This window comes from Pteropus vampyrus, unplaced genomic scaffold (genome assembly GCF_000151845.1).
Source record: "Pteropus vampyrus isolate Shadow unplaced genomic scaffold, Pvam_2.0 Scaffold80, whole genome shotgun sequence".
NCBI lineage: Eukaryota > Metazoa > Chordata > Mammalia > Chiroptera > Pteropodidae > Pteropus > Pteropus vampyrus.
The window spans coordinates 3,912,223-3,935,571 of NW_011888861.1; the positions used below are offsets into that span (position 1 = coordinate 3,912,223).

The following is a 23,349-nucleotide window of genomic DNA, read 5'->3' on the forward strand; positions in this document are numbered from 1 at the left end:
GCACTTTTTGATTAGAAACCTAGAATTTCAAAAGGGTATTAACTCTTGTACACTGAAATCTACACATGCAAGACTACCCTTGGGTAAAATCTAGCTATTTAAACCATCAACTAGACCAAGGGTTGGCCTAGTAGCTGGCTTAGAGCACCAATATCATAAAGCAAGTCACTGGTCACACACAAGATGATTCATGTCACTGTACTCTGTGATTAGAGATCAACATCTATGCACATGTGCTTGCAATGACTGCCATTTCATTTTCTTAAAGCCTGGGGTCTTCCTGGGGCTTAGTGGAGATTATCCAGATTCTCATCATTGCTTATCTGCTAACTGGTGACGGCACCTTTTTGCAAGTCATTTATTGTTGATGCTCAAGTCTTCTCATCCATAAAGAGGTTCTTTGATCTGTCTCACATGGAAAGGGTGAGAACTAAATGGTTAATGACTGGGAAGGAACTAGCAAAGTATAAATAACTCTGCCTCAACTAAATATAATATCAAATAGGAGAACCATCCTTACGAGATAATGGTGATGAGGCTGCAAACTGCCAGGGAAAGAGAAGGGAGGGAAGATGAGAGGGAGGGAGGCAAGCAGAGAGAGAGAGACAGAGAGAACGGATGCAGACTTCAGGGCTTAGGCAGCCTTTGCATTAAGGTTCTAATTCCTTCGGCATTTCCCTTCCTTGTCTAACATTCGAATCTGCTTCCAGAACTGAGTCTTCATAGTCCTGAATATTTTATTTTCTGATGTGTCTAGACCCTGCTGAAATTACAGATGATCTTTCTTTTAGCCCCTTGGCTTCTGTTTGTGTTACAGCTTAGTCTGGCCTTCCCTATCTGCTTTTATTAGAACCCAAAACAGATGCAACAGCTAGAGGGCAAAAAAATGTACTCCTGGCAAAGCATCTAGCTGCTGCTGAATCACAATGGCTCCGATTACGTACCAGAACACAGGAGACCCTGCTCGGTGCTGGTGAAGCACTGAGCTTCTTAGCCAGAGGTCCAGGTTAGCACCGAGGCGGTAATCCCACCCCATCGCTGCAAACAGTGCAACCTCCTCCACGGGTTACCACGGGGGAGACAGAAAACCCTCTGACGCTGCATGGGAAGAAGCGCCACCCTTGTTCTGCTGCCTGACACTGCCAGGGAGGAGGTATAAATGTAGTCCCCTACTCCTTTTCCCACCTTGCCTTCCCCATACTACAACATCGGTTTTATTGAGCTTCCTCCCAAAAGAGAAAATGACTGGAGAGTGTGAGGACTGAAATCAGCCTCCCAGCACCCTACTGACGCACAGAACTCTGGGATGGTAGCACGCCATAATGCCCACCCACCTACCTGACTGTAAGTCTCAGAGGAGCTCTCAGATTTTTTTTTACTTCTAGCTTGGTTTGAACCTTACTTATATAATTCATCTGAATCCCATGTCCTCAAAATAAGCTTTTAGATGTAGAATGAATGGTAGGAAATGGAGGGTGTCAGCCAGGGAGGGCTTGGTTTCTATCCCAGTGCCTGAAGCTTCCTGGAGAAAGGCAGTTGGCCCACACACAGCGGATTTCCTCCTGAGGATGCAAGACCTTCTGTCCTGTCCACTTTGTGTAGTTTGTCATCAGCGCTAAAAGGAAGAGCAGACTCCCTGGAGCAGAGCAAGGTAGTAGATATATTCTGTCATAAGGTTCTTAAAACACACATGCAGACAATTAAAACGGAAGTGAAACAAAGAGCAGGTTATCTTTTAGGATCATGGATTTAAAAATAAGAGAGAGACAGAAGTAAGCATCCCTTCTGCAGTGAATGACACAATTAAATGACTAAAAATGCTGCCTGTGTTAACTGTCAGAGTCTAGAGACAGGTGAGAGTCCTGTGTGAACTACGGTAGGTGACACGTGGCATTCTGCAAGAAAGGCCTGACTTCTGTGTGGTGGTCCAGGCCACACCTGTTTCGTATGCAATGGGAGACCCATACTTCAACTCAATTCTTGCATCCTGAACTCACCCCAGGCGAGAGACTGGAGGTTATTGGGATAGTTCAGCAAAGGCTGTATCAGAAGGACAAGGCAGTAAAATTCCTGCCCACCCCTTGGAAGTAAGGAGTGTCACCTCCAGGACTGATTGAGCAGGAATCACACCTACTTGCACATACCCCTTGGGCACATTCCCAACCCATCCCAAAACACTTCTGCTCTGCACTGCCTTTTGATGGCCCCAAACACTGAAAATGCTGGTTGGGTAAAAATTATGGCTATTTAAAAAGAGGCAAAGTAGGTTTTCCAGCTCCTTCCCACAGTACTTTACTATAAACAGAATGGACAGTCTTTGAGACCTACTTCCATCCCATTTCCGTGAGAAGCAGGAGAAATGTGGGTCCTCCCCGGTGAAAAGCCCTGGCTCTGCCCCTTACCTGTATTCGGCTACCCCTCCCGCATGCTTCTTCATCGCTGTTTCAGAGCTCATCCCGTAGAAGAGCTTGAGCTTCTGCCCGTTCCTCTCGATCACCTCTCCAGCACACTCGGTATGGCCCGAAAACATCCCGCCCAGCATGACAAAATCCGCTCCAGCTCCTAAACTCCAATGGTGGGGACAAAAGGAAGCAACAGAAAAAAGAGCTCAGAAAAAAATTAGCTCTGGAAAGATCCAACTGCCGCCCCAACTCACTGTCCTCCTCGTTTTCAAGAGAAAGTTCAACCTCTCCCCTTTTGAAAAAAGTTAAGGAAGTCCTCCTTACAGGGCGATGGGGACACTCAGAAAACAAACGCAGCCTGCTGGTTTGGTAGCAAATACACTGGACAATCTTTAGTGGTTATTAATGACCACCTTCCAGAGGTCTAACTCATTTGCAATCAGAGAAACATTAAGAATTGAACCCCCATCAGGCATCTGGTCTACCCTAGGCTCTCAGCATTCTCACACTCCGTTTGGACCTCAGAACAGACCAAATCTCCTAGAGATGGAGCACGAAGGAGAGAAACTTGTACATGTGTCTACTGCACGTGTATATGTGTATGTGTGTGCGTGTGTGTGTATATACGCGCGCGCGTGCGCACACCCACACACACACACACACACGAAACTCCCAGAACAAGGACAGAAGAGACTGGGGTATTGAAGTTGCCTTTGTAAGCTATGTTGGAACAGGACCAGGAACAGCTGGAATTGGAGGGCTGGTTCACTGCTATGTCCCCAGGGTCTATCAGAGTGCATGGCACATGGGAGATGTGGAATGACTAGCTGTCAAGAAAGTAAAAGGTGTTTATGGAAGAAACAGAAACAGTCCCCATTCCCCATCCTGTCCACAGATAATTGTGCAGAGAGGCCCTCCACTGACTATTAAGTAAGAAACTGCTACAACTCCTCCTCTGAGTAAGTCCTACTGGCAGCTTACATGCAGAATACAAGGATATCGGGGTTCATATGTATTAAGTAATTAGGATGAAGGACAACAAGGAGCAAATACAGGAACCCCTGAAAAGTGACCTTGACCTCTTCCATCTGGTTATTTAAACATGAGGACTTTCCGGTGTGTGTCAGGCATTACAGTCCCTTCTGTTCAACATTACAGAAAGGCAGGCTCTGCAGGGCTGGCCCCTTGGCCTGCAGCCAGGCAAAAAGGCACAATAGGACCTTTCCACTTGACAGCGAGCTTTGCAGACCCTTCATTGCAGGATCCCTAACACAAATGCTGGCTCCTTGGCCCCCCTGCCAGGATTAGAAGGGGGCAGAGGAGAATTGGTGTCCAGCCAGGCCTCCTGGTGACCACGACCCTGGGAGCAGATATAAACAGCAGGAACACAGTGCACAGATCCATTCAAACAATGCTTTGAAGTGGCTTCCAGTTGTTTTCATTTCTGAACACTCTCATGTCCTTTCCTAACCAGCATCTTCCATGACACAGTCCCTCTCTCTCAATCTCACTCCTCGCTGCACTTACTGGAAGGAAAGTGAACAAGGAAGAGATGCCAGGAATTGCGCCCAGATCTGTCATCTACGAGGCACCTTCTTCAGACCAGTCACTTTAAAGTATACTCAGCTCCCGCTCTGAGCAGGGAGCACAAAGAGCCCGAGATGGAACACCGATCAGCATTAAAAAGATGCAGCTCAAAAATCAATAGTAAAAGTGTCCTCGGCTGACGATCCTTACATTAATAAGAGATAAGTGAGTGCACTCGCATAGCAGGAGTCCTGCATTCTCCCCGCTCTGCCTCTGAGTGTGGGACCCTGACCTTGTCGCTTACCTCTTAGGACCTTGTCCCTTGGACATTCTCCAGGTTCCTACAAACCCAGCTGCTAAGAACACCGCCCCATGTTTCCTTTTGTCGCCATTAGTGTTAAAAAAAGAAGTAGTAGAGCCAGTGCGTGGGCCTAAGACATTCTATGGGATGAGCTCTGAACCAGTGATGAAGAAGCACATGGGAAGAATCGCTGAATACTAAAGGAGAAGAGCCACTGGCATCCCTTAGGAATGCTTAAAACAGAAAGTTTCCCTCCACTGAAAAAGAAAAAATAAATCAACAGCAAATGCAGCCCTGGCATCAGGAAAGGAGGGTGGGGCCGTGGGAGTTTCATTTCAGCCTCCTGCCAGCACACACAGCTCCCACTTCACCCTTTGGAGGCCCCAGCTGTGAGGCCAGCTCTGACTTCTGAATGCAGTTTGCAAAGGTTAAGTGGACGGCACGGCATGCCGAGATGCTAAACTTCCTAGCGCTCTCCCAAGAAAAACTCAGGACCCCAGGCTGGGACCCCAGGTGCCAGCCCCATTAGCTCACGGGACACTGCTGCCCCCTAGTGGTAAACGGGCTCCTCAGCCTCTGATGAGACACTGGCTGGGAAGCCATCCCTCCTTCGGGATTTCCCCAAGTGAGGGCCCAAAGACCCTCGCGGAGTTACTGTACTTAGGACCCGGTGCTGTCCTTTTCCACAGACAGGTGCCCTGAGCCTTCTCATTGTGACTTCACCAGTTCCTGACTCGCAGGATGTCACCCCTAAATCAATCCTTGCAGCTCCTTCCCACAGTACTTTACTATAAACAGAATGGACAGTCTTTGAGACCTACTTCCATCCCATTTCCGTGAGAAGCAGGAGAAATGTGGGTCCTCCCCGGTGAAAAGCCCTGGCTCTGCCCCTTACCTGTATTCGGCTACCCCTCCCGCATGCTTCTTCATCGCTGTTTCAGAGCTCATCCCGTAGAAGAGCTTGAGCTTCTGCCCGTTCCTCTCGATCACCTCTCCAGCACACTCGGTATGGCCCGAAAACATCCCGCCCAGCATGACAAAATCCGCTCCAGCTCCTAAACTCCAATGGTGGGGACAAAAGGAAGCAACAGAAAAAAGAGCTCAGAAAAACATTAGCTCTGGAAAGATCCAACTGCCGCCCCAACTCACTGTCCTCCTCGTTTTCAAGAGAAAGTTCAACCTCTCCCCTTTTGAAAAAAGTTAAGGAAGTCCTCCTTACAGGGCGATGGGGACACTCAGAAAACAAACGCAGCCTGCTGGTTTGGTAGCAAATACACTGGACAATCTTTAGTGGTTATTAATGACCACCTTCCAGAGGTCTAACTCATTTGCAATCAGAGAAACATTAAGAATTGAACCCCCATCAGGCATCTGGTCTACCCTAGGCTCTCAGCATTCTCACACTCCGTTTGGACCTCAGAACAGACCAAATCTCCTAGAGATGGAGCACGAAGGAGAGAAACTTGTACATGTGTCTACTGCACGTGTATATGTGTATGTGTGTGCGTGTGTGTGTATATACGCGCGCGCGTGCGCACACCCACACACACACACACACACGAAACTCCCAGAACAAGGACAGAAGAGACTGGGGTATTGAAGTTGCCTTTGTAAGCTATGTTGGAACAGGACCAGGAACAGCTGGAATTGGAGGGCTGGTTCACTGCTATGTCCCCAGGGTCTATCAGAGTGCATGGCACATGGGAGATGTGGAATGACTAGCTGTCAAGAAAGTAAAAGGTGTTTATGGAAGAAACAGAAACAGTCCCCATTCCCCATCCTGTCCACAGATAATTGTGCAGAGAGGCCCTCCACTGACTATTAAGTAAGAAACTGCTACAACTCCTCCTCTGAGTAAGTCCTACTGGCAGCTTACATGCAGAATACAAGGATATCGGGGTTCATATGTATTAAGTAATTAGGATGAAGGACAACAAGGAGCAAATACAGGAACCCCTGAAAAGTGACCTTGACCTCTTCCATCTGGTTATTTAAACATGAGGACTTTCCGGTGTGTGTCAGGCATTACAGTCCCTTCTGTTCAACATTACAGAAAGGCAGGCTCTGCAGGGCTGGCCCCTTGGCCTGCAGCCAGGCAAAAAGGCACAATAGGACCTTTCCACTTGACAGCGAGCTTTGCAGACCCTTCATTGCAGGATCCCTAACACAAATGCTGGCTCCTTGGCCCCCCTGCCAGGATTAGAAGGGGGCAGAGGAGAATTGGTGTCCAGCCAGGCCTCCTGGTGACCACGACCCTGGGAGCAGATATAAACAGCAGGAACACAGTGCACAGATCCATTCAAACAATGCTTTGAAGTGGCTTCCAGTTGTTTTCATTTCTGAACACTCTCATGTCCTTTCCTAACCAGCATCTTCCATGACACAGTCCCTCTCTCTCAATCTCACTCCTCGCTGCACTTACTGGAAGGAAAGTGAACAAGGAAGAGATGCCAGGAATTGCGCCCAGATCTGTCATCTACGAGGCACCTTCTTCAGACCAGTCACTTTAAAGTATACTCAGCTCCCGCTCTGAGCAGGGAGCACAAAGAGCCCGAGATGGAACACCGATCAGCATTAAAAAGATGCAGCTCAAAAATCAATAGTAAAAGTGTCCTCGGCTGACGATCCTTACATTAATAAGAGATAAGTGAGTGCACTCGCATAGCAGGAGTCCTGCATTCTCCCCGCTCTGCCTCTGAGTGTGGGACCCTGACCTTGTCGCTTACCTCTTAGGACCTTGTCCCTTGGACATTCTCCAGGTTCCTACAAACCCAGCTGCTAAGAACACCGCCCCATGTTTCCTTTTGTCGCCATTAGTGTTAAAAAAAGAAGTAGTAGAGCCAGTGCGTGGGCCTAAGACATTCTATGGGATGAGCTCTGAACCAGTGATGAAGAAGCACATGGGAAGAATCGCTGAATACTAAAGGAGAAGAGCCACTGGCATCCCTTAGGAATGCTTAAAACAGAAAGTTTCCCTCCACTGAAAAAGAAAAAATAAATCAACAGCAAATGCAGCCCTGGCATCAGGAAAGGAGGGTGGGGCCGTGGGAGTTTCATTTCAGCCTCCTGCCAGCACACACAGCTCCCACTTCACCCTTTGGAGGCCCCAGCTGTGAGGCCAGCTCTGACTTCTGAATGCAGTTTGCAAAGGTTAAGTGGACGGCACGGCATGCCGAGATGCTAAACTTCCTAGCGCTCTCCCAAGAAAAACTCAGGACCCCAGGCTGGGACCCCAGGTGCCAGCCCCATTAGCTCACGGGACACTGCTGCCCCCTAGTGGTAAACGGGCTCCTCAGCCTCTGATGAGACACTGGCTGGGAAGCCATCCCTCCTTCGGGATTTCCCCAAGTGAGGGCCCAAAGACCCTCGCGGAGTTACTGTACTTAGGACCCGGTGCTGTCCTTTTCCACAGACAGGTGCCCTGAGCCTTCTCATTGTGACTTCACCAGTTCCTGACTCGCAGGATGTCACCCCTAAATCAATCCTTGGATACTTGGCCTGCTCAGCCGCCAACCGGAATGAAACTGATGCCAGGATTTGGGCCAATCGGGTCAGAAATCCAGGGAGAGAGCACTCGGGACTGGTTCTGAACATCCCGACAGGGTCCGCCTCCCCATTCTGGTTCCCGCCCCACTCTCAGCTCCCACCCCACAGCGAACTCGGAGCTGCAGGGAGCTCCGCCCCTCACTCCACATCTCCTTACCAAAGGCTTTGGCGACATCTCCTGGACATGTGCAGCCTCCATCCTTCAAAGAGGAAAGAGCACAGAGGATGTCAGTGGGAGCTCACCCAGGCTGTCCCTTCCCCTGGAGTGACTACAAGTCATTACTCGCCTCCCACTCCCCAGCCAAATATGCAACCCTCAGTGCCCAAGCCCATGAGTTTTCCTCAACAGGGCACCTCCCATACCCGGCCCTTCCCACTGCCTGGGAAGCTGCTGAGCAAGAGGGGCTCTGACCTCACCGTCCTCCCACCCTTTACGCAACACACCTAGCCACTCACCATCCAAGTTCATTCTCATTCAGTAGTCACCTCTCCCCACCTGCCTGATGCGAGGTGAGATTTATTTAATACAAGAGATGAATTATTTTAAGAGCCAGAAAGGACACCGAGTTAGTTCCTTTATATTTCCAGCCACTCCATGAATCTCTAATTCACCTTCATGTAACATACCCAGTTACCTTAGGGTCAAACATGCATTCCTGACACCCACTCCACCCACCCAGGGCTACCTGAATGCCTAGCAGGACAGCCTGTGATCTCGGGCTGCCCAGCACAGTTCCGCTCTGGGGGTTATGTTTAAACACCAACAAAGTACCAGGTTTCTAAGATGTAAAGCCCATTGTGCTCCCTTACAAACCCCAAAGACACAAAGTGACCAGGATTCCTGCTATTCGCAATGCGGCCCGTGTGAGGTCCAAGGAGACAAAGGGTGGTGAGGGTGGCCTGCAGTAGCAGCCAGATCCAACAGGAAGAAGCAAGGAAGCAAAGACAGTGGACAGGGAGACTCAGCCCTCAAGGCTGGCGAGATGTGACAGAGCCCAGATTCAGTGCTGGTCTCAGAGGGAAATGCCCAGAAAGTTGCAAAGAACACAGAAAACACAGGCCTCTCAGACTACCTTTCTTGACAGTTGGCAGGAAGGGGTGTGCACCTCTGGAGTCGCAGGGCCTCTAGGTAGAACTGGAACCACTTTACAAATAGCATCTCCAACTGAGGATGTGGGGTCTCTGTGACTCAATCCTTTTTATTCTATCTGCTATTTAGGACTGTTGCTCAGGGTCTAGAACTCAAATATTGCTCTGTTATTTCTTTGCAATTCTGATCAAAACATAGGTATAACGGCTCGATCTTTTCCATTTATGAATATTTACTGACTGCAAGTATTTCCTCAACCAAGTTGTTATTCGCATGTGGCGTCCTTGGCCTCCAGAGGGCCACAGTCTAGAGATGAACGATTATTTCAGAGGTCGTCTCTCCATTTAAAGTTATCTGGCCAAAACCCTCCAGGTGAAGACAGTAACAGGGCTGGGGTTCTGTACATCTAGTTAGTGCTTCAAAGCTCGAGAATATTTACTTTCTTTCAAAGGTACACCCCCTATATGCCCTTCGCTTGTCCTGCCAATTATTTTTAAAGTGCTTTATCTCTTTATCAAAACCAGTTCTACATAACAGGATTTCAAATATAATCTCAAAAGATTAAATAAACTCATGCTCCCATTTAAACAGGTCCCTAACATATGTGACTTTAAACACATACACTTACACATACATACACACACACACACACACACACACACACACACACACATCCCTTAAGTCTTGCTCACTTGCTTATGAGTAAGTGCCTTGTGACTGCTAGGGTATCTCATTTAGGGTTCTTAAATTTCATATTATTGTGGTCAGTAATGAGGCCTGACTCAGAAGACCTGAAGTACCAGGACCCCAAGAAAATGAACTCTTCTCTTCCCAGAATGTACCAAAATGTCCACAATTAATAGGATTTAGTGATATGCTGTGCAGAGGAAATCATACGGTATCATCTGCTCACTTTGCTTGGGTATGCATCTATGAAACAGACAATGCAGATGAAACAAGCCAGACTGCACATTTAACCCAATGCAATCCAATGTTATTTCATGCTGTAGGGCACAGGCATCTGCTCCCTACTATCATTTACAGGTAATTTCCAAGAGTTGTTCAAAGCATCCTTTCATGTTCTCAGGAGGCAGAGTAGTAGGACAATCCCCTGCACTCTAAGACACACAACGACTTTTGTATATAAACATTTATAGCTGCTGCGAGGTGGTTTTTAAAAATATTCAAAGGGTTACTTGTTTTGTTTTTCAAGAGTGTTAATGCTATATTTTAGTAGAAAAGGCGTCATGTCACATGAGTGGTGATTCGATCTATGACTTGTCAGCATACCTCTTCTTTAAAATACTTGCTCAGCCCTAAAAATAAGGGGTGGTGAAAGCAAGCATTGGGTAGGCAGAGGGAATTGTTCCAAACTTTATTTTTGTATTCAAACACCACAAGAACCTGAAGTTGATAATTTTGTAGGTGGGGGGTAGGGAATGAGGGAGGCTCAGAAAGGTTGAGTGACTTGCCAAAGGTCACACAGCTATAATAATGGAAAAACAAGCTTAGAACTCTGGTTAGGAGTAAACTCTAAAAATGTCTAAAGCACACCTATCAAAACATGAGCAGTGGTTATCTTAAGATGATGGCTGTTCTAGTCATCTTTATTTTCCTTACTTTTGTTTGCATTTTCTAACTTTTTCTAGCCTAACCTTTTGGGAAATTTTTCAAGTCTAAAAAATTATTTGAAAGAATTTGTTTAGATCTTTTTAAATAATGATCTAGCTAGCTGTTCCAAAAGTACTATATTAAATCAATAAAATTATAGAAATTTGCTGATCAACCTTCACTTCTTTGCCGAGGGTTAGTGAGCTGATAAGTATACTAATGATTGGGTGTAGGGAAGGAGGGGGTTGGGAACTGTTTTGAATCAGCTCAACCCTCTATTTTTTTTTATAAAGCCTACAGCACCCAGTATTCCCAGGCAGTCTCCCATCCAAGTACTAGCCTCTATTATTAATGGCACCTCATGATGTTGGGCTTCCTCAAACTTGACAGGCACATTTTCTAGGTCTTTATAAAATGCACTGATTAAAATGTTGGACTTGAGTAACGAAGAGACGATAATGATCCTAGTCACAGGATTTTCTTCTAGGTCCTATGAAGCACTACGAAGTCCAGTTCAAATCCCTCCTCCGCAAATAGTTCAGCGGGTGCTGATTTTTGGCTCTCCATCTGAAGACATGCTTGAGGACTCCGAGGGGAAAGCACTAAGAAGAGATAAAGCTGAAGTCTCCCAAACCAATGTGGTGGGAAAAGGAGTAGACGTGAGGTCGTGTGGAGACCTGCATTCTTTGTGATTTCAGCGAGCCCTGCGCCCTCTGAGTCTCCTCATTTTCGAAATAAGGGTGGTCAAGGGAAGGAGTGTAACACTGGAGATGGACAGACCTTGGTTTGAGTGCTGGCTCTGCCTCCTACCAGCAGTACGAACAAGTTACTTAAGGTCTCAAAGCTTCCGTTTCCTAACCTGGTGTGATGGTTAACTTTACATGTCAACTTGACTGGGCAACAGGGTGCCTAGATATTTGGTCAAACATTATTCTGGATGTTTCTTTGGGGTGTGTGGATAAGGTTAACATTTCAATCAGTAGACTGAGGAATGCAGACTGCCCTCCCTAATGTGGGTGGGCTCCATCTAAACAAAAAGGCTGACCCTTCCCAAGTGAGAGAATTTTTCCTGACTGCCTTTGAACTGGGAAATGGTTTTTTTCTTACATTCTGACTCCACCTGAAACATCAGCTCTTTCTGGTTCTCAGGCCTGCAGACTCAGACTAGAATTACACACACACACACACACACACACACACACAAACTATTGGTTTTGTTTCTCTAGAGAACCCTGACAAATACACCTGTCAAATAAAGATAACAGCTACCTTGTTAAGTTCTTCCAAGGATTAAAGATTACATGTGTGTTATGCCTGGAAGATAGTAGATGCTCAATAAATGACAGCCATTACTTCTTCTAAAGCTGTTTCCACCTTTAAAATTCTCTCCTCTGTGTGACCCAGCAGATGACAAAATTAACTGGTCGCATGCTAATCTTCAGCTTTGCAGGGGATATCCTGGATTTTTCAGCTCTCTGCCTCTCAGAAGCCCATGCGAACCACAATAAATAAAAACCTGATTCAAGTCCAGCCTCTTGGGTATAAACATCTGCTGAACAGACTCAATGCTGTGTCTTCCTTCTGAACTTCACTGACATGGATGTGCTAATTTAGCGACTAAAGTGTAAAATGAGACAGCTAGAGGGAAAATGGGCAAAATGGCAGGATCTAAAACATCTGAAAGGTTTCCAGCGCATTTAGGACCCACGGCAAGTGAGTGAAAACTACTTGTGACACTATTAGACAAAGAAAGCAAGGAAACGGCTACTTTGAACCCCAAGGCACTCAGCTGGTTAGAAGGAATGAGCTCAAGTCAAGAATGCAGATCCCATAAAGGTCCGTGGACTTCATTTGATCTTCTGACTACAAATTGAACTTCTAACCCGATCTAGGAAATCTTTCACCATGAATGGAAAATTAAGAACCACAAAGCACCAGTACCACAAGCCTGAACTGTCGTCATCCCTAACTGACAAATTCAGTTGTTCCCTTAGCACTAGCAGACGAGGGCTGGCTCTGGAACAATGACCTGGCTTGTGTATGCTGAGCCTTGACTACAGAAGCCAGCAGTTCTCAAACTTGAGAACACATCAGAATTACCTGGAGGGCTTGTTAAAACAGATTCCTAGGCCTTACCTTCTGAGTTTCTGATTCAGCAGGTCTGGCATGGGGCCCTAAAACTTACAACGAGTTCTCAGTTGATAATGATGCTGCTAGTCTGGCACCACACTTAGAGAACTGCTGAAATAAGCTATCAACTAAGTGCTATGAACAGAGATCCCAAATCGATTTTCAGTCAGTCACCTGTGGTACGAGCGGAGCCCCCACCCCTCTCCCACAAATGGTGCCATAAACTAAGCAGGTATGAAATTTCTAGAAAGGCACAAGTATGGGATCTTAGAATAAATGCATAGTAAAACTACTAAGTTTACCTCTGCTGATTTGGACATGGTGACCATTCAAGGTATTTGATATAGGGTCTAAATTTGATTAAGATTCTTGACAGTAACAGACTTAGGGCTGATTACATATGATGCTTTTGGAAGTCAAACTCTGAAGAGTCTAATTTGGGGTCCAGAACTGTCTATTTTATTTATTATTTTATTAAATGTATTTCGGGTGACTGGTTAATAAAGTCAATATATTGAAGCCGAATATATAGGAATGAGCTCAAGTCAAGAATGCAGATCCCATAAAAGTCCGTGGACTTCATTTGATCTTCTGACTACAAATTGAACTTCTAACCTCATCTAGGACATCTTTCATCATGAATAGAAAATTAAGAACCACAGAGCACCAGTACTACAAGCCTGAACTGTCATCATCCCTAACTGACAAATTCAGAGTTGTTCCCTTGGCACTAGCCCAATATATAGGCTTCAATAATATACAATATATAATTCAATGTCATATGTATATATTGCATTGTGTATTTACCACCCAACATTAAATTTCCTTCTGTCACCATATATTTGACCCCCTTTATCCTTGTCTATTTTAAAAAGCTTCCCTGGCAGTTCTCACATAGTCAGCCCAAGACAAGGCTACAGTGAGCACCTGAGAATCTCTGGCATACTAGAGAATGGTGCTGTCTGGAGACACCTCACTCAGCAAATACAGGATGCTACCTTTATGTCAGCCTCCTATACACTAGTTGTTCAATAAATAGGTGTAAATTTACTCACTGGGGCAAAAGCTAAAGGAAAGGGTATTGAATGGATGGCCTTAGAATTCTGTCAGCAATCAATCAATCTTTAGTTATTTATTTTAGCTTCTAGCACAATAGTATTGAATGGAGGGCCTGAGAACTCTGTCAGCAATCAATCAATCTTCAGTCATTTATTGCAGCTTCTAACACAATAATAGATGCTCAATACTTGCTGACTGTATGGATGGTTAGATGGAAAACTTGGATGAAGAATTAGAAGGTGCACAGGAAATCTGCACTTGACTGCGAGTTAAGGGCTTCAGTTGTCACCTCAAAGTCACATGCAGTGAGGCAACAGCTGCATCGCTCAAACACTGCAGTAAGGCTCAAATGAGATCATACACATGCAGGGGTTTTTAAAGAGTATTATTTATACCCTCAAAACAGGTCCAGAAATCAAACTTCGACAGGCTGAAATGCAGAGCCAAAATCAACAAGATATCATCTCAGAGAGATATCTAATTTACCGCATTTGGACTTTTTAAAAAATAATCTATCAATTATTTAATGTGGCAGCATGGCTTAGCATTTGTACAGTGAAGAGGTCTGAAGATTTAACTTCTTATATTCAGTATGAGTCCATTGTTATAGGACCGCTAAAAAACATGCCTCTCCTTCAGAATTTGTAAAACACACACACACATACACACACACACACACACACACATATACATGTATCATCCATGTAAGTGGAAACCACAGTTCTATCCAAGTCTATCCAATTATACCTGACATGTTCTGAGGATCTCATCTAGAAGAGGAGAAACATAACATTTTTCATCGACTGTCTGACTGGCAGTCATGACGATAAGGTGGAGTAGAATTACAGATAAATCTAGGATTTCAACTTGACATTCATTCAATCCTTAATATTTAATGGCTGAGTACTATGGTGCTGTTATTCCAGGAGCTTCACGAAAGTGTTGTTAGGTCATGGTCTCTGCCTTTCCTCACCTCCTCCCCAAACATTTTTCGGTCCACGAAAATCTATCATCTGCTCTGAATATGCCACTGAATCTGCTCTCACTATGGTAACCGGTGACCCATTGGTAGTATCTGATATCACTGTAGATATGATTAGCTAAGATGAAGTCATCTTGGAGTAAGATAGGCTTCTAATCCAATAGGACTGACGTTCTTATAAAATGGAGAAATTTGGACTCAAAGACAGACATACACACAGGGAAGACGCCATGCGAAAATTGGAATTATGGTGCCAACAAGCCAAGGAACCTTGAGAAGCCTGGAACAGAGCCATCCCTAAGGCCTCACGGCCCTGCTGACACCCTGATCTTGAACTTCTGGCCTCTGGGACTATGAGACAGTGTACTTCTTTTGTTTAAGCCCCCCAGTTCGAGGCGGCCCTCTCATTTTCTCAAAGCTCCCCACATATCCCCCATCATGCTACCTACCACCTCAAGGTGTTACTGACTATAATTGTCACTGCCTAATGTGCCTGCCTCACTCACTGCAGAAGTCGGGAGCAAGGTCTGTGTCTCTACAGTAACTGCAATGCTCACTCGCTCCCAAGCCCACAGGATGCTACTGGGTGAATGGCAACCAGGAAGCAGGGCCTTGCTACCTGAGATGCTCCCCAATACAGTCCCAGCCCCTCTCGGAGACTTACAGAGATGATGTGCCCCTTCAGGCCATGGGCGGAGTCAGCACACTCAATCACAGCACTCAGCTGGGGGTAGCCCACCCCCGTCTTGGTGCGGGTGGTACACACGGAACCTGGATGGAGAAAGAAGTGGATTCCAAAGTGGATGGTCATGAATGAACAGAACATGACTTAAAATGAACCTCCATCACCGTCACACAGCCCTGCCCAAATTTACTGAGGGTGAACTTTCCATGGCTGAGGAAAAGTATGAAGGGAGGGGCTGCCCAGCAGTTCAATACAGATGGTTATAACCACACCGCCTGGCCAGGCATCGCTTCAGGTCCTCATCACTGTCATCTGCTCATCCAGAACATACTATACCCCAGTGGTTCCCAAACTTGCTGGTACCAGGTACCGGAGCTCCTATGAAAATCTAATGCCTGATGATCTGAGGCGGTGAGGCCAGCACTGGGGAGTGGCTGCAAATACAGATGAAGCTTCGCTGGCTTGCCCACTGCTCACATCCTGCTGTGTGGCCCAGGTCCTAACAAGCCATGGACCAGTACCAGTCTGGGGTCCAGGGGTTGGGGACCCCTGCTCTACACCGTAACCTGCCACTGTCACTCTCCCCTATGACATCGGCTCCCCCTTAATGGGCACGCACTGATTCTCCATGCTTCAACCTCTCATTCCTTTCCACTTTCCTCCAATTTTCCACACAATCACACTACACTTCAAGGGACTTCTCGGATTGCTCCCATGGCCTCAAGCCTTCTTTACCTTCAACTTTTCTCAAATTACTAACTTCTCTACACCTCAGTGCCTTGCCTGTGAAATGGAAATAAAAACACAGAACACACAGGGCTGTGGTAGAAATAAACGGCGTAAGAAATGAAAATCGTTTGGTCCGGGGCCTGGCCTACAGTAAGCCCTTGAGAAAAGGGAGTGAGCACTACCCCTATTCCCACACCTCAAGCTCACTCAACTCTGCCCTCAACGTGCTCTAGCCTCTTGTTCTTCATGATCTCGCAGTCTATCTCCAACCCTGTCCAGAGTCCCCATCCAGCGTCCCCATCCAGCGTCCCCATCCAGCATGGACTCTGGAAGTCAGCCTCCATTTCAGGTCTCCCACCAGACACGCAGATGCCTTCATCTTGACCTCTGCCTTTCTCACAGTCGACTCCAGCCCTGGTTGACCATCTGCAGAGTATTGCCCAGTTAGGTCCAAGCCGAGTCATGCCAGGAGCACCAGCATCTCCAGCACACATCCTCTCAATCAACACTGCCCGCCCTTCCCAGCAAGTGAGCACCCCTGCTCCGAGACCACCTACATCAAACTCCCGAATGTCCTCCCACCCTCCTCTTCCACTTCTTCTCTCCCTCCCACTCAGCCCGCTCCAGCCACACTGACCTTTCAGTCCCTCCTGCACGCAAGTTTCTTCTCGCCTTAGGGATTCTCTGTACACGATGTTCTCTCTGTCCAAACACTCCCCTCCGTACCAACCCCTGGTCTTGCAAACCCTTTCTCATCTTTCAGGCTTCATCTTAAATGTCACTGCCTCAGGGAGGCTGTTCATCACAGCACTCGTTTCAAAAAGACACATTTAAATAATTATTTGTGTAAGAACCGAGGATCTGTTTTCTCTGCTGGATGGTGAGGTCTACGACTGTTCATTGTTGTAGATCCAAAGCTGAGAAAAGAGCCCCGCGCATAACAAGGTGCTATAAATAGTCACTGAAAGACTGCCTGAGCTCAAGAATGAATGAGTCACCCACATGCCTGTCTCCACTGTTTCCCCACTCAGTACCTCCTGGATGTCCTGTGGTGTCAATTGTGGGGCGCCCCGGGGCCAGTACAAAAAAAAGTTAGCCATGAACTCCTCCACTGCCTGCCAGACCTGGGGGTGAGGTACTCAGAGCCTCTGCATCCTCTCCTGCTCCCCCTCTCCCCCACCAGTGGCTTCATAGCTTTCCACAGATTTCTCCCAGAGGTCTTTAAGGATAGGATCACACAGAGAACCCTGTCCATACTCCCAGGCCTGAATTAAGCAGGGAAGGACAGGGCAGAATCCTGTTGCATGGCAGAAGCCTTACATTTGTTGCTAACTATACTGGAGCAAATAAGCTTCTCTCCCCACCTTCTGCCCCAGATCTGCACTGCGTGAGGCAGAATTAGAGTCTGATAACCTCTGGTTCTGGTTCAGGATTGGCTTTTCTCCCTCTCTCCCACTCAACTGCCAGATTTGCAAGAGAAGGCAGGGGCCTCGGCTGCAGTATCCCGGAGCTCTACGCAGGTCAGGGCCAAGGCATGGAAGTGGTCCTGATGAACCCAGGAAAAACTGAGCACATCTTTTCTTCCAGTCAGAAGGGGAGGAGAACACATTTGTAAAGCTTTTTCCCAGTTCCCAGGAGTTACTCGATAATGAAACTATTTTAATGCTGTCATTTAGAAATTTTTACTCTAAATCTGTGCAACGTCAATACCTTCTCCAATCAATTTAAAGAAGTGCCTCCAATATATCAGGCTCAGAGAAAGCCTCTTAACTCGCTTCAGTCATCTCTGTTCTAAACAGACATCCTGGGGGGCACACAATGACAGCAGAAGTATAATAACCTTTCAGGGGAAACAAAATGTATACACAGAGGATGTGCATGGAGGAAATGAGCACAGCTGAAAGTTCAAGATTACAAAAACATCTCGAGAGCCAAGAAGACTGCTTACACACCTTCTCCTTCTCGTCCTACATAGCAACCACTCAGCACAATGGCAACTACGAGACACTCAACACAGATTTCTGATTAAGTAGGTGACTGGTGAGTGCCCTGCCTTTGGAAAAAAGAGTCTTCCTGGTCTATTATTAGCCTATTCTATTCTATTACAAAGCCTGGTCTATTACAGCCTAACCTAAGTAGGAGCTCCTTGTAAGCAAGAACTGGCCCTTATCCTTTCTTCAACTTTTCAGTAATGACAGATACTCAAGTAAAGACCAGAGCTGTCTTTTCTCTTGCTCAGAGTGTGTTACAAATTAGCTTAGGTGAGTGGCAATATAAAAGGCCCAATCTTGAAAATCTCCCTGTGTGTTGAAAGCTCAGGTACTTCGATAAACCTACAGGGCTCTTCTTCCATGACAGTTCCTTCCAGTACATTCTTTTCCCTCAAGGCTAGTCACTGGGCAAGTCACAATACAATGTCGCCTTCTGCCTCCCAGCTGCGCTTTCCCGCACTCTTATCATGTAAGTTTACGGTTTGCTTCCTTTTTTGGTAATGTCTTTTGGGTGGGCAATATTTTTTTAATCTTTGCTGTTTTATTCCCAACTGAAAATATCTATTTTCTTTTCTCCTCTCTCATTTTAGTGTTTGGTTAACAATGGATAGATGTGTAAGGAAAAATTTTAAAACATGGCAATGAAGAACTTAAAAACACGGAAGCTCATGCTCGTGTATGGTCAAAGGGGCTGGTGACCACCACTGGCTCCAAGAGAAAATGGAGCCTCCAGTAAAAGGACAGAAAGGCTCTGCCTTGTTCTTCCGCTCACGATGCCAATGGGTGGTCCTTAGGGGAGTCCTCAGGAGAGAGGATACTGGCAAAATCTGAGATGGTATGCATCAGGTGAGGAGCCAAAGGTGCTAACTGTCGAGGCCATGGATCAAGTTCAAATGTGGCCTCACAGCTTCAAGCCTATTTAAAATGTTTGGGGTCTCTCAAACACTCACAGGAACTTGAGTTATTCACGTCCATTAACTGTCCTCATGGATTCTTCACTCCTCACCTTCATCTTCAGGGTGTATTGGGCCATTAACAAAATCTGCATTCTTCTCTTCCACAGTTATGTTCTGAAATTTGGACCTCACATTCTAACCACAACCGAACTCATTTAGAAGTTCCCTGTGGGCATCAGATAGCAGGTCAATGATATTTCTAATCAAGAGCTGCTTCTGGAAGCTCAATGACAGTTCCAAAAGAAATGTGCTTTAAACTTGTGGATGGGCCATTCATGGGCTCCCTCCTGGCCATCTCCAGTCTTCGCAAGCCGCAAACTCCCTTCCTCCCCCGACACACCCCCTCTGCTGTGCTCCCAATCTTACCTGGTCCAACTCCCACTTTGATTATATCTGCTCCGGAAAGAATCAGCTCTTCTACCATCTCTCCTGTCACCACATTCCCTGCCTGAGACAGAAAAAATATAGCTCGTGATCATGAACTACTTCTGGTGGTACAAAGATGAATGAGTGAGGAACGTCACACGTGAACACGAGGATGAGCATGTCCCAAAGCTACCAAGCAGCCGGGGAACAAAATAAAAAAAAAAGGGGGGGGGGTGGTGGAGAAAACATTGGATCTCATATAATAGGACCATAAAATCTGACACCTGGAGACTACATGTGGGTGAGCTGAGAGTATGAGAAGGTACAGAACTCTATGATTTCAGAACTCTAAGACCTCAGACTATCTCAGTCAGGACTTTTAGAACATTTCAGCGATGGACAAAACAAAATTTTATGGAGAACCCAAATACAGAAAATAAACAATGCAACACTCTCTCAGCTGATTGAAATCTTTATTGTTGGGCATAAAATGCTTCACAGATTGTAAAACCCCTGAAGAACTTTTATGGAGCCCTAGAAACCAGGATTAGGAAACTACTGGTCATCTCACTGTTGGGAAGATACCTGGGTATCCCATCCAAGGGTCAGATGTTCCCACCTAGACATGAAAGGGCAGATGAGCCCTTATGAACCAATAGCACTGGAACATGTTCTGTTTTCAGAACATGAAGCTATGGTCCTAAGAATAAACACAGAAGCCAGGAAGAGGCAGAATCTGAAAACCAGAAGGATGCATCTGGCTTGAAAATAGCACAAGTTCTTTCACTACAGGAGTCTGGAAACACAAAAATAGCCCTTTTTATCACAATTCACTGCCCTGCGGATTCTTCGGCTGGTGCATAGGAGACTCTGGCGAGATGCCTGACTGAATTTTCACAACTGTGCAAAGTCTTATTTTGGGAAATGCATCCTTACTCATTTTACTTTTTTTTTTTTTTGTATTAATCACTGAATTAATTCCCAGAGGGAATTCTTCCTTTCTAACCTAGACAAAGTGACTTTGAACTTTGTATAGAAGGATCTCAGAAAAGGGAGATAAGGAGGGCTCAAAGCTGCTTTAATACAAACTGACATCTGACAATCAAAAATTACAGATAGGCAAGAAAGAGGGCTAGAACATATGAGGAAAGGAACAATATTTCAATAGACCGAGCTGGGAAAGGGGATCTTTTGGAAACAAGATATAGTTTATCACTCATACTTTTCACCAAAATAGGTTTCAGGTAGATTAAACAGTTAAACTAAAAGTTTTATTGCCTCCCCCACCCCATTTAGAAAAAAACCCTGAATATCTGTAATAAGCAAAAAAGTGGGAAAAAAAAAAAAACCATAAAGACAGATCCGTCTACATGAAAATAAAAACTTGTGTATATATAAACACATACTCATACCTACAATCAACAAAACTAAAAGGCAAAAAAGCTGGTTGGGGAAAAATACCTGTAATTATGACAAAGGGTTACTAACATTACAAACCTCTTCTAAATCTACAAGAAAAATTCTAACATCTTACAGAATAACTGCCATGAACAAAGGACATGAACAAACTAATGAAATAAAAAGTGGCCAATAAACACAGGGAAAGTGTTCAACCTCACTAATAATCAAATTTAAATTAGGATACCAGTGAGTTGCTATTTTTCACTTAACAAATTACCAATGACTATAAACAATAAATGCTAAAGAAAAAGAGTCTCCATCCCTGCTCATGGAATGTCTATTTTAGTACAGGTTTTCCTAGAAAGCAATTTGTACATACAGAGGAAATTCAAAAATACATCTAATAAGTCTTTGATCCAATAAGTCTAGGATTCTCTCCCTGAAGGAAATAACCATAAATGAGGTCAAAGGATTTAACTGCAAGGATATGTTATTTATAACAGGGCAAAACTGCAGATATATACCCCCAAATACGAAGGATTCAAAACGTTCCCATCCAAATGATGTTTTTAACCTTGGTTCAATGGCATGGGAAAATGCTTACATGATTTCAGTATATGTTAGAGGAAACAGAAAGAAATGGTAGGATCTTATTTTGTTCCCCCCCAAAAAAAAAAAAAAGTACATGTGTACATGAAAACATACACCAAAATGCTAACAAATTATGTCTAGATGAAAGATTATCTAACTTTTAAGTTTTTCTTTAAAATGTTCTGGATTTTATAGTAGAAACTGCATTACTTTTATTAAATATGGTTTTGTTTTGTTTTGTTTTAAGCACAACGACCAGTATGAACTTTGTACCCAAGCAAGAACTTAATAGGAACCTGAGAAACAAGACTTGAAGCTCTCATTCTTCCTCACTGGTTGACCTGCTAAAAAATACATTTAAAAAATTTTAAAAGTAAGATAAAAATTAAAATTTTCAAAATAAATTTAAAAATAAAAAAATTAAGGAAAATACTCTAAGCTCTCCACAGTTTCATTTTCAATGTGGATTCCCCTGCGCCTCCCTCCCCCACCCCCAGTCTGGCGCTCCCCACCAATCATCTCATTTCAAAGGGGTTACTTTACACAAAACTAAATAATTAAAGTCAGCTCCTGATGGATGGACCAGGTACAACTACGTAGGGTCGAAATTTAAAAGCACGGAGGACAGTAATACCGTTTTATAGCCCTGAGGCTTGCACAGGAGTCCCCGTCTCCCGTCAGCTACCTGTGTGTGGCTCCTTAACCAGAGGTTAGAACTCGGTCACCAGAGAGGGCTGCTGGGTGGAAAAACCCAGAATGATTATGACGTGCCTCAAGCACGAGGACAACTCAACGGGAATGCCGATGACTGGAAGAAGATGAGTTTCCACTTGCAGTAACAAAAAGCTACCTATTCAAGTTTGAAATCAAGTAGGACAAAAGTAAAGGGAAAAAGGAAAAAACAAAATCAGAAATGAAAATGATGGCAGAGTATGGCCAGGCTCCAGTGAAAGCCCCAGCCCATGCCCAGGCAGCTCGGGGCTTGGTTGTGATGTGCTGACTAGGGGGAGTTGCTCAGGGGTGATTGGTGAGAAGCTAGCTTATCTTGGTCTGAAGCACCACGTGTGTGCAGTGGATAGGGACCGTCAGAATGGGACTGCACCCGGCAACACATCTGTCATTTCTTGAGAAACCACAACAAAACAGAATCTACAAACCCTCTTCTAGGCAACAAAGACAGCAAATGGAGATTTGCACTGGGCATCCCTCTACCCAGGAGGCTGAGCACAGTCCAGGCTCCCCTATGCTCTGCCAGCAATGACTGCTCCTCCATGTCAAGGAGAAGGGTGAGGGCCCAAGGAAGACATAAAAATGGCAAAATTAACATTTCGAGTTCTTTTGCACCATTTTAAAAAGTCTTCTGGACAAAAAACAAAACCCAAACTATTTTGCCCCAATTTTGGCAGTTTTCCTTCAGACCTGGACATCCAAGGCAAAATAGTTCAGAAAGGTGTGGGGTTGAATGATGGGCTTTCCACTTCCAATGGAATCTTAAGAAAATCATTTTGACTCTGAGTCTCGATTTATCTTGCTATAAAATGGGGCTAATCATGCCCACTTGCTGTCATCACTGTAAGGTTTACAAAGTTTATAAATTCCTAGCACATACATGGCTGTCAGTAGGGGCTCAGTAAAATGTTAGTCCCTCTACTTAAGAGTGACTTCTGTAGGTTGCTCTTCTACTTATTTTTCTTTCTTTCTTTTTTTGAGTTTCAATTGTGGTCAAATAAATATAACATAAAATTTACTATTTTAACTATTTTTATATAATAAAGTACATGCACATTGCTGTACAACAATCACTACTATCCAGCTCCAGAACTTTTTCATCATCCCAAAGTGAAATTCTGTACCCATTAAACAATAATCTCTCTACCCACTTTTTACTGGCTCTTCTGAGGCCTTTCGCCAAGAAAAATCCTTTCTACAAAATGGTATAAGGTAGGAGTCGGCGAGTAGCAGCAGGCTGGTTTTGTCCCATG

General features: G+C 45.1%; 1 protein-coding gene across 1 annotated transcript in view; it reads right to left on the minus strand.

Moving 5' to 3' along the window:
- The window catches only part of GMPR (guanosine monophosphate reductase), a 41,878-nt gene that overhangs the window by 2,852 nt on the left and 15,677 nt on the right, over nucleotides 1–23,349 (minus strand). The window contains exons 5-8 of the mRNA XM_011362868.2: nucleotides 19,376–19,457; nucleotides 15,313–15,419; nucleotides 7,934–7,976; nucleotides 5,126–5,285 (exon numbers count right to left, since the gene is read on the minus strand). Of these exons, the coding sequence (XP_011361170.1) occupies nucleotides 5,126–5,285; nucleotides 7,934–7,976; nucleotides 15,313–15,419; nucleotides 19,376–19,457 (392 nt within the window). The remainder of the gene's footprint in view (nucleotides 1–5,125; nucleotides 5,286–7,933; nucleotides 7,977–15,312; nucleotides 15,420–19,375; nucleotides 19,458–23,349) is intronic.